Raw genomic sequence first — 16,159 nt, forward strand, 5'->3', positions numbered from 1 at the left:
TTTTAAAAACTCTCCGTCAAATTCGGCTTTAAATTTTGTAAGGGGATTAGTCTAATTTAGTTCACCTCGGAAATAACTCTTTGTAAACCTCGGCTCTAACTTTCACATATGTGACGTTAAAGGACGTATAAACAACATAAAAAAAACTACCCGTGTAATGTAAATTACGCCACGGGGCTCTCGTGGGAAATTTCCCGCTTTTCGCACCTGTATTTGAATGTTTTTCCAGTTTCAATGGTGGAATGAATGTAGAAAATGCCTTTGTTTTAATTTTTTTTTATGCTATAGGATTAAAAATAGTTCACATAATAGTTTATGTGGTTCAAACTGGAAGTTTAAAGCTAATAACACGAAACTTTCGAAGATAAAAGAGCTCGTGGAGTTGCTTTAAGTACTCAAAACAGCGCAGGTCACATGAAGAAAAAATACTGTGGGATATAAATTTTTATAAATTTGATATTTAATATAAAAAAAATTTGGAAAATCTGTTTAGTTACAATGAGGAAAATTTGTAGTTTGTTGAGTTAAAATCCAGAGCATCCCATAATCCATTAATAGTACACACCTGATCTGCAGAGGATCTATTGGCCTTTAGGGAATTCTCTTTGCTCATTTTGTTTGACGTTGGGTCCATGTTAACCATGACTTTAAAATAACTTATACAAGACCACGATACACTATTTTAATCTTGAAAAAACCTGAAAAATAACAAGAAAATTGGCATAAATTAGGGTGTTTTATTTCTGCTTCGAAAGAGGGATTTTATTTGCAGAAAAATATTTTGGAGCACCGAGCGCCCGGAAATATTCTAGGGTTTTTTAGTAGATTAAAAAGTCGAAAGAAATCATTAAATAGATAAACCTGATTAAACAAAATCGAGGAAAAGCGAAAAATTTACGCAAGAGAACGGAACAAATTTAGTTCGTCCAGGAAAACTTGTCTTGAAGGTATTTGAATGGATCACAAAGGAAAAGGAAGTTGGCGCTAACTGAAAAAAATTGAACAAGTTCTTGATAAGTTAATTATTTAATAACTAATAATTAAAATTTAATAAGTAAGTTTATAATAAGTTTGGAACAATCGAGAAAAGAAGCAGTCCTTTAGATGTTAATGGATCCGAAAGGAGAAAGAAGTTTACAGAAACCGAATAAACTTAAATAAACTTATCCAAATTACCGTGAATTAAAAGCTTCTTTTAGAGTAGGTATTTTATAAGGAATAAGTTTGGAACATTCAGGAAAGACAACTGTCCTGGAAGGATTTGATGAATTAAAAACGGGAAAGATGTTAGCACTAATTGAAGTAACTCAAACAAAAATATTCAAATTGTCATGATTTAACGGCAGGCGCAAAGGAACCTTGAAACCCCCTCCATAAATCTAATGCCTATACTCGGAGTTGCTTCATTTAAATTTAAAAAAAAATCTTTTGATGTGCAACAAATTTAAATTATGCAGAAAAATGATCTGTCTTGCAGATTTTTAGCAGATCAAAGAGGCAGAAAGGGTTGACGCTAACTAAATAAACATGAACAACCCGAATCAAATTACCATGAATTTAACACGGCTGCCTCTAAGTTGTTTTAATTCCTTTCCAAATGAAGGAACTCATTGACAATAAATTTCGAGCTTGCAGAGGCCTGGATGCTTTGAATAAATTAAAGAGGTACAATTTAAAAAAACCTGACCTCCTTCATTTTTGTCAAATTGCCGTCGAAATATTCCGAAAGGGCAATGCTGTAAAAACAGCACATCGGGAGTTTGAAATAAATGCTCTACATTTTCATTGGGCCAAAAGGAAAAAAGAAATCGGCACCAACCGAAGAAACCTGCAGAAACTTACATGAATTACTATTCCTTCTCTATGCTAAAATTAAAAACCAGCTTTAACATCCATCAACCAAGACAAGGAACTAAATCTCCTCCTCTCTCATGCAAAGCAATTTTAGAGGGAAAATTTTACCCATCGCTCTCATAAAGCACTTTGTTGTCTTCCTATATCTTAATTGGGCAACTCTTGATACTGTTAAAATTTCTCATAACTCTCCAATGAAATGAGATAATATGAGACGCAAACTAATATCTATCAAATATTTAACTTTTGCATACATTTCAGGCCACTTCCCTAGGAGCCCTCTAAACGTGGGTTCTGAGAGTTGGCGAGGGTTGGACATTTTATGTCACTCGATAAACGCATTAAAGTTGTGCTTTAAACAGCTCACTAAAGTTTGGTATTTGTGAATATTTTGAGATAAATAAAAAATTTGAGCTATAAATACGCCACTATACAGGGTGTCCTCGAATTACGTGGCCAAAATAATGCCGCAGATTGTTTGAGTGAAAATAAGTCGATTTAACTAAACTTCCCTCTGTCCAAAAGTTGATAATTATGGAGCTACAGGGTGTTAAAGTTGAAAAAAAAAATCACATTTTCTTTAATATCTTTCGATTCCTTTGAGTTAATTTCACGAAATTTCATATTTGAGGGTGTTTTAAGATATGAAATTCAAATTTATTAACGATTTAGTTGTTTCTTCTAGGGGGCGCCACAAGCGACCATTAGGACACATTTAAATCTCTGTAACTTTTTCGTGCCACGGTGTATATTATTTTGGTATTTAAAAACCTTTTTCCCTATCTTTTATACTTAGAAAAGGTATACTTTATTGACGTCGCTAAAAGCAACGGTTTTGGAGAAAAATGCATCTAAGCCTGATGATGCATGCAAATTACCTTAAAATTATTTTCCGTTAAAAAAAATTAAGTTTTTCAAAAATAATTATTAGTAAAGGTATAACAATAAGTTTTCAAAATCAGATATTATTAAATAGAAAACAAAAATAATTATTAACAAAGAAACAACAACAAGCGAGAATAACACTTACTAATTAATTAAATTAACTTATGTAAATTGTTGGTTTAATTTTTTTTCATTTAATCTGCTATCATAGCAAATGTTCAAAGTGTTTACCATTTTCCTGTATGCATAAGTTCATCCTTTTTAAGAAATTACATTGTACTCTAAACAATATTTCAGGGGTATTCTTCAATAATTCCACTTCATGAATTATTCTTGCCTCCAATTCTTGTCGCGTATGAACTGGAGATGCATAAACTTTTGATTTCAAGGCACCCCATAAAAAAAAACACAGGGTGTCAAGTCTGGTGTTCGAGCCGGCCAATTCACAGGTGAATCACCTCCTCTTCCAATCCAACGTTGTGGGTATTCCTCATTTAAATGTTGCCTTACATTTAAAGTAAAATGAGGAGGTGCGCCATCATGCATAAACCAAAGATCACGACGAAGGAGTAAAGGCAAATCTTCTAATAAGATAGGTAGAGTTTGTACTAAAAAGTTCAAGTAGATATCACCATTCAGCGTATCTGGCATTACAAAGGGACCAACAATAAAATTATCTACTATTCCAGCCCAGACATTTACTTTAAATCGATTAAATTTCTATTTAATAATATCTGATTCTGAAAACTTATTATTATACCTTTACTAATAATTATTTTTGAAAAACTTAATTTTTTTTAACGGAAAATAATTTTAAGGTAATTTGCATGCATCATCAGGCTTAGATGCATTTTTCTCCAAAACCGTTGCTTCTAGCGACGTCAATAAAGTATACCTTTTCTAAGTATAAAAGGTAGGGAAAAAGGTTTTTAAATACCAAAATAATATACACCGTGGCACGAAAAAGTTACAGAGATTTAAATGTGTCCTAATGGTCGCTTGTGGCGCCCCCTAGAAGAAACAACTAAATCGTTAATAAATTTGAATTTCGTATCCTAAAACACCCTCAAATATGAAATTTCGTGAAATTAACTCAAAGAAATCGAAAGTTATTAAAGAAAATATGATTTTTTTTTCAACTTTAACACCCTGTAGCTCCATAATTATCAACTTTTGGACTGAGGGAAGTTTAGTTAAATCGACTTATTTTCACTCAAACAATCTGCGGTATTATTTTGGCCACGTAATTCGAGGACACCCTGTATATAATTTTTTATCTGAGAGGTCTAAATCTCATAAATTCCTACTCTTTGTCCTCGTCCTTTTTCTCGTTGCAGTTAAAATTCGAGACTATGTTAACACGAGCTGCGATTTAAATTTTTAGCTCTGTTAACTCTGAATAATTAAGGAGTTAACCTCATTTTCCTGCTTGAAATAATTTCTTTTATTGTACTAAAGTCGACAGTCTTGCTTTGAATTAAAAAGTCTATTTAATAATAGACTAATTAAAAAAGTTAATAAGCAAATTTTTCTCTTCCTGTGAATGCTTGACTGAGCCCCACTGGTACGCCAAGTTTTGCTTATTTTGTATCAATTTAAGAGTATACCGATGGGATCGCTCCAAAGCTAAAGCCACATTATTCGATTTGAAAAGGAGAATTATTGTGAATCCCATTAAGTAAGTTTTAATGAATTTCCCTGAACAAAATGATCTCTCCTCATCTGGTTTCCGCTCTCCCTGTTAGTTAATAAATCTTTCTTTGAATCGAGAATCCACAGTGAAACTTTCTAATTACGTTATTTGTTTGGAAATGTGAGAATGGATAGTTTCCTGCTAATTAATTTTGCACCAACAGGATGAAGTTTTTCCTATTTAGACAGTCGAATCACGGCATAGCTCTAATTTGGAGGTTCGGTTTCTACTATATTGTCCACAAGAACATTTTCCACCAGTATTTCAGGAATTACTTGTATTACCAAAAAAAACGTATGTTATTTTGAGCCATTGAGGAATCAAGCCTTCTTGAAACGAACGTTGCCATTCTGAGATGAAAAACTTTCTTATCACACGAACGCGGAGATTTACTTGCTGTAATTTTCTTTACTAAACCAGTCAACATGAATTAGGGACTACTTGTTATTATCCTTGCAATTTAGTACTTTTGTGGGCATAGACCAATGGGGGACACGTTCTCCTTCCGAATGAGTCAAGATATCGAGCTGGAGACGAAGAGGTGAGCGGTATTTACCGTCAAATGCGAGAGATGCTGTCCATTTCAGAGGGGGCTGCATTACGTCATACCATTTGCAGCAGACGAAGGTCCAAACTTTGTTCTTCGACAAGCTAGTGCGAGATCGTCCAATTAATAACGCAACACCTTCAGAAGCACAATATCGAAGTTTTGGAATGGTCAGGCAATTCCCCAGACCTGAACTCCATAGAAAATCTTTGAGCCGTCCTTCGAGGAAGGTTAAGACATCGTTTAATTGCCGAAAATTTAGGCGACCTGGCAGAAATGTCCCAGGAGAACGGAACATTCCAAGGGAAATGATGGCAAACCTAATCCACTCCGTGCCTAGAAAGTATCAAAAATACCGAACAGCCTGAGGCAGACACGCCCATTATTAATTTTTTTTGTTTATTGCATTTGTTAAGTTTATTTCAATATTATTTTATATTAATATATTTTCTGCTCAATTTTTAGCAGCTAAATGTCACGCTTAAACCTGACGATTCCCTAAGTAAACGGACATTTGCTAGATTGAAGAAAAATTTAGAGTAAATTTTCTGAGCATTTATTGAAGTGGTTCTCAATTCGTTTTGACCAGTTCAGTGCCGCGGTAGCAACACTCTTTTAAAAGATTCAAATTCGAAAACGCAGGCACTTCAGTTGCAAAAATAAAATGCATATTAAATATCTAGTAAACAAACTATAAATAGACCATGAATTATCCCACTTAACACCGCGCCAAAGGAATAATGGAGCAATAAAATTTTTGTCACGAAACGACGACTTACAGATGACTAAAGCGAATTGATGACCAGCATTTCCTCTATAGATTTAAGGCTATTTTCAAATAAATGAAAATGGACGAAAATTTTTATTTATTAATATTCTGAGCATTCACATAGAATAATGAATGTTCTAATGGACAAAAGATAAAAGAGTGTGGTCAATGCTTCTACGTGCTGTTTAATTCATATGAATATCGATTAATAACTGCCTTTTTCCCGTGAATTTCTCTTGTTCCGCACGTCACCGCAATGTTTGAATTACTTCGATGAAAGATGAATTATTCAGAGTTATTAACGAGCTTGATTATGTCAGATACGAAATATTAAATTAAGTAGCTCGTTTGTATTTCGGGCTATTTATTAATTAATGGTACTTATACTATTCCGGGTTATTTTCAGACTTCAAAGCCGCTATTAGTTAAGGTTATTTACAGTTTTCCAACTTTCAGGAATAATAAATCAAAATGTTCCTAACAAACTCTGTTAATGCTCCTGAATTAGCAGAAATAAGAGTGGTTTAGATGGGATCAGCAGTATTTACAATCAGTTTAACAGGTGTTTCTTAGTGAAAGAAATTTCCATTCAGGAAAGGAATGTTTTGAATTAAAACATTCTTTGAATTCGCCCTTTAACGGTGACGATCGAAGTTCAGTTCAACTTCTTAATTTTTTAACTCTTGAAAAATATCAATTGTACCACTTAAAAACGGCAAAATTCTAATAAATTGAATATCTAGTTTTCTTCGCTTCTCCCTTCAATAAAAATTCATACGAGCACCTTTTTCGAACTATTTGCCATTTTGTTAATTTTTTTTTTTTTTTTAGAAAAGCGACAATGAAAAATATCTGCGACGGCAATAAAAATTCGCATACTAAATTATCTCCATAGTCGCCGTGTTACGCTGTATCACTTCGATAAAGGATGGAAGAAAGCACGGTCGTTTCGCAATTTCGACGAACATTTTAGAGAAGGAACAATCAGCCAAAAGCAAGAGGAAAAATATTTCGTTACATTCAAATCGAACGACGTCAACCTCGCAGATGAAGATGAAGGAGGACGGCCATCGGATTTCGGCGATCAGGCACTTTCGACGGCCGTGGAAGAGGTCGGAAGCCGGCCCAGCACAATTCAAGGCCGAAGACCTCGATGTCGACCAATTCACGATTGTACGTCGTCTCAAAAAGCTCGGAAAAGTATGGAAATTGACTGGATGGGTCTCGCACGAACTCGGAAAACAACAAAGCCGCACGTGTCGGTATTTTTGCCGATGCGGTGCAACGGAATGAGCAAATTCCCTTTCTAAAGAACCTCTTGACGGATGATGAATTATGGTTGTTTATCAAAAACTTCAAAACAAAGAAGGTTTGCGTATCGCCAGATGTTTCACCCAAAAAAAAAAAAAAATACCGTAACACGTCCACTATAAAATGGTCATGTTTTAGGTATGGTGGGACAGAAGCAGGGCCACTCGCTGGGAGACAATTTTAAGCGGTATCTGCTATTGGTGGGACGACAAGAATGAGCGACCACAATGGCGGATTCAAGGCAAAAACGGCAAATCAACGGCGACGTCTACCTGGCTCAACTTGACCGCCTTCTGACTAGAATCGACACGAAATGACCGCGAAAAAGAACCATATGGTCTTTCACCACGTCCTTATGCCGAACGTCGTAACGTCGAATCCATCACCAATAAGGGATGAGATCTGCTCTTACATCCGCCCTATTTGGAGATCGAAGCCCTTACGGACTGCTACGCCAATTTATCGCCGAAAAACTGTCAAAGAAACAAAATATATGACGATTTGGATGATAAGCCGGCCGGAGTCAAAGCGTGGATTGCCTCCAAGAACCGTGACTTCTTCGCTCGTGGTATCGACCGTCTACTAAGCGGATGGGAAAGAGTTATTGAGATTGATTGTGAATATGCTCCAGATTAATTATTTAAGCATGTTTTTGTAAATTTCGTTTATTGTTCTTGTCGAAAAAAGTCATCGTTAATTTCGCGTCAATCCAATAACACCTTGGTCTACGAACTCTTCTGAGGTTCAGGCCTCGCCCCCAGAGTTTCACTCGAAGGGAGAATTTAAATTTCCCTTTTAAAGACAACCACAATAAACACTTCTGCAACATTGTTATTTTTTACCTCTGAATCAAGCCTCGTCATTCTGCACGCGAAAAAAAAATGCGAATGGTGATTAACGTGAATAAAAACTTAAATAACAAAAGCCACACTCCACTCACGCAAAGCTCAAAATTTAATATATTGAAGTAATAAGTGTGTTTGCACGGAAATTAGCGCCACGGCCCTGTGCATTCAAATGAGGGCCGCGCCCACTTCAGATTGAAGGTGAGCGCAGCTTGACCCTAAGCGTGAAACAGCATTCAAGACCGAATCGTTCGACATATTTTTATTCAGGCCTGCTCAATAGCTGGAGGTCTGTAAAAATTTAATAAAAGAACTGCGCAATTAAAAAGTTGATATTAAAAAGCCATTTAATTCCCGAGCGGGGCCATTAAGAATGCTGACGAAACCGCCGTGCTATAACTAAAGACTACATGTCGGTCCCCTTTAACTTGCAACCCGAAAGGGGAACCCCATAACCATCAATACAGAAAAGTTATTTACAGAATTGAAATTACAAAATGTATGTTTGTATCGTGGTAACTACATGGCGCAAAATACATAACTTTACGTTAGAGAGAATTAATGACACACCCCTAAACATTGATCCCTGCTATGGGAAATTTCATTTGCTTAATGGATTTTCAACGAAATTCCGCCTTATAATAAACTCTGGAGGGTTCAACTAACTGTCCATTTCACTTCTGCTTTAAGCTTTTAATCGAATATCTTCTTTCTGGAAGTTTTGGATAAAATCCCGCCAATCGCCTTGTAAAAATCCTACCTGTAGATAATTTCTGGTTGTTTGGGGCGAAACACTTAAAAGTTTTTATACCTCTTTCATTGGAGCATCCCTCGTCAGAAGAGGAAAAGAGGTAACGCATTTAAAATTTAACCACTTTCAAAAGAGTGGATTCTACTTCGAAAAGAAAGGCGGAGAGCGATTCGAAAAGCTCTAACCATATTGTTTGATGCATTGTTTTGCTACAGGAAATTTAAATTTTCAACCTTAAAACTCCTCTGAATTATAATTTCAAGAGTGAATTATTTCCATAATAACTGAGAACCTATCTCCAGATTTGCCTTGCAATTTTACCATCCTCAAAGTTACGTGAGACGGGTAATAAACAGTATTATGTATTCTTAAGTTGTTAGAGTGCTTTCTGGCGTAAAAATTAACTTATCTGCCTCATACAGGGTACGTAAATAATTTTCAATGTTTCAAGTTTAAGGCTTTAAAGTGGTTTTGCATGTAGCTTTAAGAGTGATCATAATTTGTGCAAATTTAGAGTTGAATCTCGACGCTAAGCTAGCTGTTGGTCATTATAAGCAAAGCCCATTAAACCAAGGACCATAAAGCTAAAGTTCATAGCTTACCGTGAGCGGCACCTGAAACAGAGAGCGAAACGTTAAGCTGATGGAAAAAATTCGTCGATCTCAGATGATGAAAATAGTATAGAATGTATTTACCCCCTCCAAAGACATGTTTGGTGAAATCCTCGGTGCTGGTGCTGTGTCCGTTGATGATGGCAGTGGACATGCTGATGTTTTCTAAGGGCGACGGGTTAATTCTTACTTCTGATCCCGCCACCTGACAGGAAAACAACCGTTTTATTATCCTTAAATTAAACAGAGCGGTGTTTCCTTAAGAAATCGTTTCTATACTGACTTTTAAATAGATTCGGGAAACGTACAGGGTCATTTAAACTCGACTCCCCCCCCACCCACTTTATACGAACACCGATGGGCTTGGCAAAATAATTTTTTCACATTAAATATAAGGAAGCAAGGGAAAATGCATGCTGAAAATATTAAAATATGGAAAGACGCCAGGCGACGCCGACGCCATGTACTTCGTCAGAAACATAACTGTTTTTCAAAAATGTGAATATCGACATGTTGCAAACAAGTTTTACACAAAAAGTTTTTTTCATTTCCGATCGTTAAAAAATCTACAGGAGAAACAAATATTAACATATTAGCACATTAGGTAAATGAGAGCTTTTTATACAAAACTTGTTTGGAATGTATGAATGTTCACGTTTCCGGAGAAACATGACAACGGCGTCGCGACGCCGAACACCGTTTCCCATATCATAATGTATTTAGCATTTATTTTCGCTTACGTTTACATATTTAATAAGGTGAAAAATAACTTTGCCAAGCGCAAATTGATTCATGTGACATGGGCGGGGCGGCGACTTTAAACGACCCTGTACTTGTTCAATGAAGAAAACAAATCATCCGCAAATTGGAGCATTTAAGAAGAAGTTGAAGATGGAAGCAGCAGAACCCAAAGATTCACGAAATCTCGCTCCGCCGACAGCACGTTTCCGAGGGCTAATCATGTGCTTTTCAGTAATTAATGTATAATAATTAAAACTTAAAAATGGAACCTAACGAAGGCTATCTTCGGTTTTTTCGTGAATTCTGGAATTCTGAGGGACAAATCTAGTGCGATACATCGGTGTAACACTGACAAAATTAATGATAACACTGGCCCGGAATATAATCTGGCGGCTGTATCTCGGGACGCGTAATAAAAAATTGAATTCCATTAGTGCGGAAAACAGCACTTTCCGTACGTTTACGGTAAAGTATAATTTGAGTAGAGTTGGTTTACTGGGAAATACTCATTTTTGGCGTCGCATAATGAAAAAAAAAAAAAGAAGTTTTCACCCACAAAATTGCATTATAGCACATCTTCAAAACTTCGAAAACAAATAATAAATTTGCACTTTTTGGATGAAATTGATAAATATGCTAATCTAGAATTACTTTAGCGCTTTCAAAAACGTGGAGTCGAAGCATCGATTTTACAATTCGGGACCCAGTGCATCTTGCCACACGGCTACACTGCGGGATTATGACTAAATCTTTTACGAATTTGTATTCATAAAGCAAAACACGACCACATTAAGGTTAATTTAAATTCGCAATCATCACTATACAAGCCCGCATTAGCAAAGCATTATTGTTTATCCAGTGGTTTGAATTGGTATATCCAGGTAACCAGGCATCACCGACAGGTAGCCCCGACAAAGCCATACATTTTTACCATGGCTGAGTAATAATTGTTGCCTAGTTGTGCACAAACGTATTATCTGAAATTTCAATTATAATTTCACTGCTGAACAACAATTATTATTTAGCTTAGCAAAATGTTTATAGAAATACGAATTGGGCGGAATCCATTAGAAGCAATTCAAAATAACATTTTTTTTTTAATTCATGGATATTCATACCGGAGCCTTTCCAGACATTCGGAATACATAGATCAAGACCTCCGAAGTCACGTCTTGTCTTCAGTAATCCAAACTTTAATCTCCCTAATCTAGGGCAATAGCAACCCTATAAGATAAATCAATATTGTAATTGCTTAGTGAGCCCTATCGCCTCCACTTGCGCCATTTTATTCAATACCTCCTTCTCTGTGGTTTACCTAATTAGGCGCGAAATGACAGAGCCCTCTAATTGATCGACGCCATTTTATAGAGCCGCAGGCTCTAACCATTTATCCTTTTAATTCTATCGGAGTGCGGATGGACCTTTTCAGACTTGTTGCAAAACACCCGGTAAAAAGGAAACTTTTATTTACGCTTCATTTGGGGCGGTAAACGCGAAAAATGCTGAGATTTGAGGTATTAAAAGAAGACATTTTTGTGACGGAGATTAATAGTCCAAATTCAGTTTCAAACAAAGACGTAACGGGATTTAGTTGTCTGTCTCGAACTGAAAGCATAACCGTCGCTGTCACAGTTTGGCCTAAATTCCTTTAATTTTGAGCCTGTTCACTCTGACGTAAAAGCGTCTTATAAGCGTTCGCCTGGTCGCTCCTGTTCAAGATCATTTCAATACCTCTTGAACATTAAATTGTTCAGCTTAATATGACAGAAGGCACCGTTGACAAGTGCATTCAATCGCTCCTGCTTCTTGCGATTCAAATATGTTTTAAGCATGAATTCAATTCCGAATTATTTAAATAATCCCAAAGCAAAGTTCCAGTCGCTTCGGTTCGGTATGATCTGTATGTGCTTAAGCATTTATCTTGTCACTTCTAGTTGTTTTGATTTAAATACATTTAAATGTTCTCTTGATCGAGTTCATTCACTCGGTATTTCCATAGACAACTCCTAAATTTCTCTGGAAGCGTTCAAATTAATCACGACGTAAATTACTAATAAGTATTGGTACTCTTGATTCAAACGATTTAAAATCCCACTGACCACACCAATTCTGGCCGATTAAAATGCTTCTTAGAACTGTGGTGTTAATGTTGATTTAATCGTGCGGCTTGTGCGATGCTTCAGGCATTTAATCCTCCGCTCCTGCCTGATTTAAATGCCTGTGACTTATTTAATCGCTCGAATTTTACTTCATTTAAGGCCCTTAAGATTAAAGGATTACCACTAGTTTAAGCACGTCACCTGTTGTATCCAATTTAGATGCCACAGATTTAGATGATTCGCAACTTCCATCCTGGTGTGCACTGAAGCTTCCTCCATCCCGTTATCTATAACATGTTCTGATCGGTTTAATTTAATTTCCTCAAGTATTCGGTTCATTGATTATACTGAGTAAACCACGTCATCGATTTGTTTTATTTTAATTACCTCACATGTCGATTGATAACACCAGCTCTGAACAAAAGGGGCTCTAGAGGTTCCTTTATTCGCCCTCACTCGCCATGTTCGCTCCTTTGAAACCTTAAGCATTTAATTTAAAGTTTCGGCTTTGCATGATTAAAAAGTCTTTTGAGATTTCGATATTTAAATTGAAACCACCTTGTCCATGCATGGTACTGACCAATCGAAGTCACTCACATCTTCGCTGATTAAAATGCTTCAAGCATACGAATGATGGTTCCTTTTACGCCCGATTTGAATGCTTTCCAAAACCGGTCTATTTACAATGATTTAACCATGTTCTATGTTCGGTGATATTTGCTCACGCATTTCATTGGCGTCTGAGTTGGTATTGATTTAGACGTCTCGATCATTCAAATTATCACGTTCATGTTAGTCACATTCAGCCTAGTTTGAATGAATTTAAATGAATCATCTCGCCTTTCGTATTCATTAATCCACGTACCGTCTGATTTAAGCATTCGACTGAATACTACTATTCGACTTTGGAATGCCTATAAAGTTTGCTCTAATAACCCTCATTTAAAGGTGCAGTCTGTCGGTTCTGATTTGAATGACTTAAGCATTTGATTGTAGGTTGCAGTTCCGCCTGATTTGAATGCCTTTTAAGCTTCCGCTAATTTCAATACGGAATTGGATCTTAACTCGAGTTATCTGCATCTTATTAATTCGTTGATTTCGTCTGTTCAGACTGATCAAATTTCTCCTTATGCTCCTGTGTTTTTGAGATATTTTTAGATTTTAATTAGAATAAGTTTTGGAATGTCTCCGAAACATTTTGGGGCAAATTTGGGAATTGTGATTGTTTTCGTAGCAGTGAACGGAAAAATCATAAAGTCCCCGGCTAAAACCAAAAGTCTTTTGGAATATTGAGACTCAACGTTGGAATTAGGATTTCCGTAAAAAAATCCTCTGAATTTTTAGTGATTACTTAGTGTAGAGCTGAGGGCTAATAATATAGAAACTCACTGTAGGGCCTAATTCGCAGAAAGAAAATCTGAAAATGGTTTGTGATTATACGAGGACAGTCTCAGAAACACCTGATTTGACATATGGATGGCGATTTTTTTGTACGAAATTTGCCCATGTCCCAAAGGCCTCAGCTTAAAAAGTTTATTTCTAAAGTTTAAGGATGTTACGTTGATTTGTGTTTGTTTTGGAAGCGTTTTTGGTCAACGTTACATGCTTCAATGCTTTCATTTAAAAGGTCTTAGCCCATCCAACATCAAAGGGGAGTTAGATTCTGCTCTGGGAGAATGTGATCTACCGTTAAAAACTGTAAAATGTTGGGTGGCAAAATTTAAACCCGGTCGTACCTTCGATTTATAACCATCGATGAAACATGGATTTATTACTTCATATCTGAGACGAAAGATCAGTCAGAACAATGGAGTCAAATGAGAGAATTAGCTCCAAAAAATGGCGAAACCCGTACCATCTGCAGTAAAGGTAATGACGTCATTTCTTTGGTATGTACGTGAGATCATTTTTATTCACTACCTCCCTAAAGAAAAAATTTTAAACGGAGAATCTTATACCGATTTATTGCAGCATTTTAGCGAGGAAATTAGGAAAAGCGACCGCATTTGGCGAAAAAGAAATTCGCATCAATTCACACTTAAGTCATCGTGATGGTAAAAACCAACCAACTTGGTTTTGAACTTTTCCCCCACCCACCCTACTAGCCAGACTTAGCCCTCTCAGATTATTTTCTATTTCAAAATTTAAAAAATGGGTCGGTGGAAAGAGATTTGCCAATAATGAAAAAGTGAAGTCCGAGGTTGATGCCCATTTTGAAATATTCGGGACTTTTTACTTTAAGGAACAGAAGTCATAGAATGTCGCTCGGAAAAGTGTATCAATCTCAAAGGAGACTGCGTTGAGAAATAATGTAATATTGTCCAATTTTTTTTTATTAAGTATTAGGTCAGGCACTTCTGGGACTATCCTCGTAATATGGACTTTGGTAGTTTGACATGTGAAATCTAAGACTGTTAAGGGGTTCCTTCGATAAATAAAACCACGAAAACGTCAATTTGGTTTACATAAAATGGACTGTATTTAACTTGCACTTATATCAAATAATGAAAGAGTTTTGGTCTAAGTAAGAAGAGGGAGAACGCTTAATTGGGCGGGTTACACATTAAGATTTCGATCACATCCCGACACGACGCAGCTTCCACACGAAGAGAAGAAAAAAAAAAGAAATTATTCTGATTATCCCTTAAGTACTAAACTCGGGGAATTCCAATCAGGGGCGCACCACCACCAAGAACCCTTAAGGGCTATGGCTACGTCGGATCCCATAAATCGCGGCCATCTGAGGAATATCTATACTAGTCACCTTTTTGGAAATACTGCAGGCCCAACAAAATGCCCATCGTGGCAATAGTCCCGATCGAGAAAGCTTCCTTTGACTAGTAGCATATTCCCCAGTCAAAACGTACCCTTAGTTTTGGCCTGATGCGCCATGTGGTCTGGCACCCAGATGGTATTCTCAGAATAAGTATCGCCGTACATGGGCGTAACTTAAGGGATAAAATACAAATACATAACACAAACCAAAATTAACAACAACAAACAAAAAACCAATAACTTAAAGTCCCTAACAAAGACTTCTAAATCCGAAATTGACTTACTTAAACTGCAAACTCGTCTAACGCCAGTTTCAAAAATATCTCTTCGTTTGCAGTTCGGTCTTGCATCACTAAAATAACACGTCATTTTATATGTGAATTTGGATATCATAACTTCAGGGATAGGTATATTAAGATTCTGCACCAGTGCTATGCCGATGGTCACTACTTAGCACATTTTTATCAAATTTCTCTATCGAAATACGTGAGAAAACAGCGGGCACCTACACATACTTAAGAAAAGCAAAATGGCTGGTCAAACACAATTTCTGGGATCAAATATTTGTCCAATTTAATGGAAATGGACGAGAGCAAATACGTAATTTCTCCTATGCCACTACTTTGCACTTTATACATGAATGTTGGCAGCAATCGTTTGCGATTAGTTTAATGTTTTCATCCAGAAGATTCGTTATGCATTATTAGTTTAAAACACTGCTGAATGGTTGAAAAACAATAAACTTACCTGATTTCCATTATTGCTGATGGAAACGAACTTTCCTCACTTTCATTAATAATTCACACCTTAATAAACGTTTGTGCAAAAACCGAGTCTACATTAGTTACAGTATGGCTGACGTGGACAAGTCGTGGCGTTAGTTCGAAACTTCACAATCGATAACTCAATTATAGACCCTCAGAATCGATAAATATGAGAGCTCTAAATAACAGTTTTTTTGCGCTTTAATACATTATTTAAAGCTTGTTCTGGCATTTATTATTGAAAGTCGACAATCTCCAAACAACTTGTTCTCAGTTAATACCGAAGCTTCGAAATTGTTGCTGTTAAATCTAGGATTTAGTAAACTGATACAACTGCAGTTTCCACAGTTAATAAAACCACTTTAAGGAGGGCGATATATTTGCCAAGTTGCTCCCCATTTGCTCTACTGCTACTCGAAGCAACGAATTGAAATCTTGGAGATAACACTGACCCCATTTAGTAAAGTTTTCGAGGAGTTGCGAAGCACTTTATATGCGAGATTGTAGTGCAAGT

General features: G+C 36.4%; 1 protein-coding gene across 6 annotated transcripts in view; it reads right to left on the reverse strand.

The window, feature by feature from the left end:
* The window catches only part of LOC136344768 (band 7 protein AGAP004871-like), a 66,244-nt gene that overhangs the window by 48,723 nt on the left and 1,362 nt on the right, over window positions 1-16,159 (reverse strand). For 3 of the 6 annotated variants that reach the window (XM_066292524.1, XM_066292522.1, XM_066292525.1), the window contains exons 2-3: window positions 9,351-9,471; window positions 9,258-9,269 (exon numbers count right to left, since the gene is read on the reverse strand). The exons of 1 other annotated variant lie outside the window; for it this stretch is intronic. In XM_066292524.1, coding sequence (XP_066148621.1) covers window positions 9,258-9,269; window positions 9,351-9,420 — 82 coding nt within the window. In that variant the 5' untranslated portion in view covers window positions 9,421-9,471. Of the gene's footprint in view, window positions 1-9,257; window positions 9,270-9,350; window positions 9,595-15,628; window positions 15,770-16,159 lie in introns of those variants that run through there. 2 more of the 6 variants (XM_066292523.1, XM_066292528.1) reach the window with 2 other exon arrangements.

Source organism: Euwallacea fornicatus, chromosome 17 (assembly GCF_040115645.1).
Source record: "Euwallacea fornicatus isolate EFF26 chromosome 17, ASM4011564v1, whole genome shotgun sequence".
Lineage (NCBI taxonomy): Eukaryota > Metazoa > Arthropoda > Insecta > Coleoptera > Curculionidae > Euwallacea > Euwallacea fornicatus.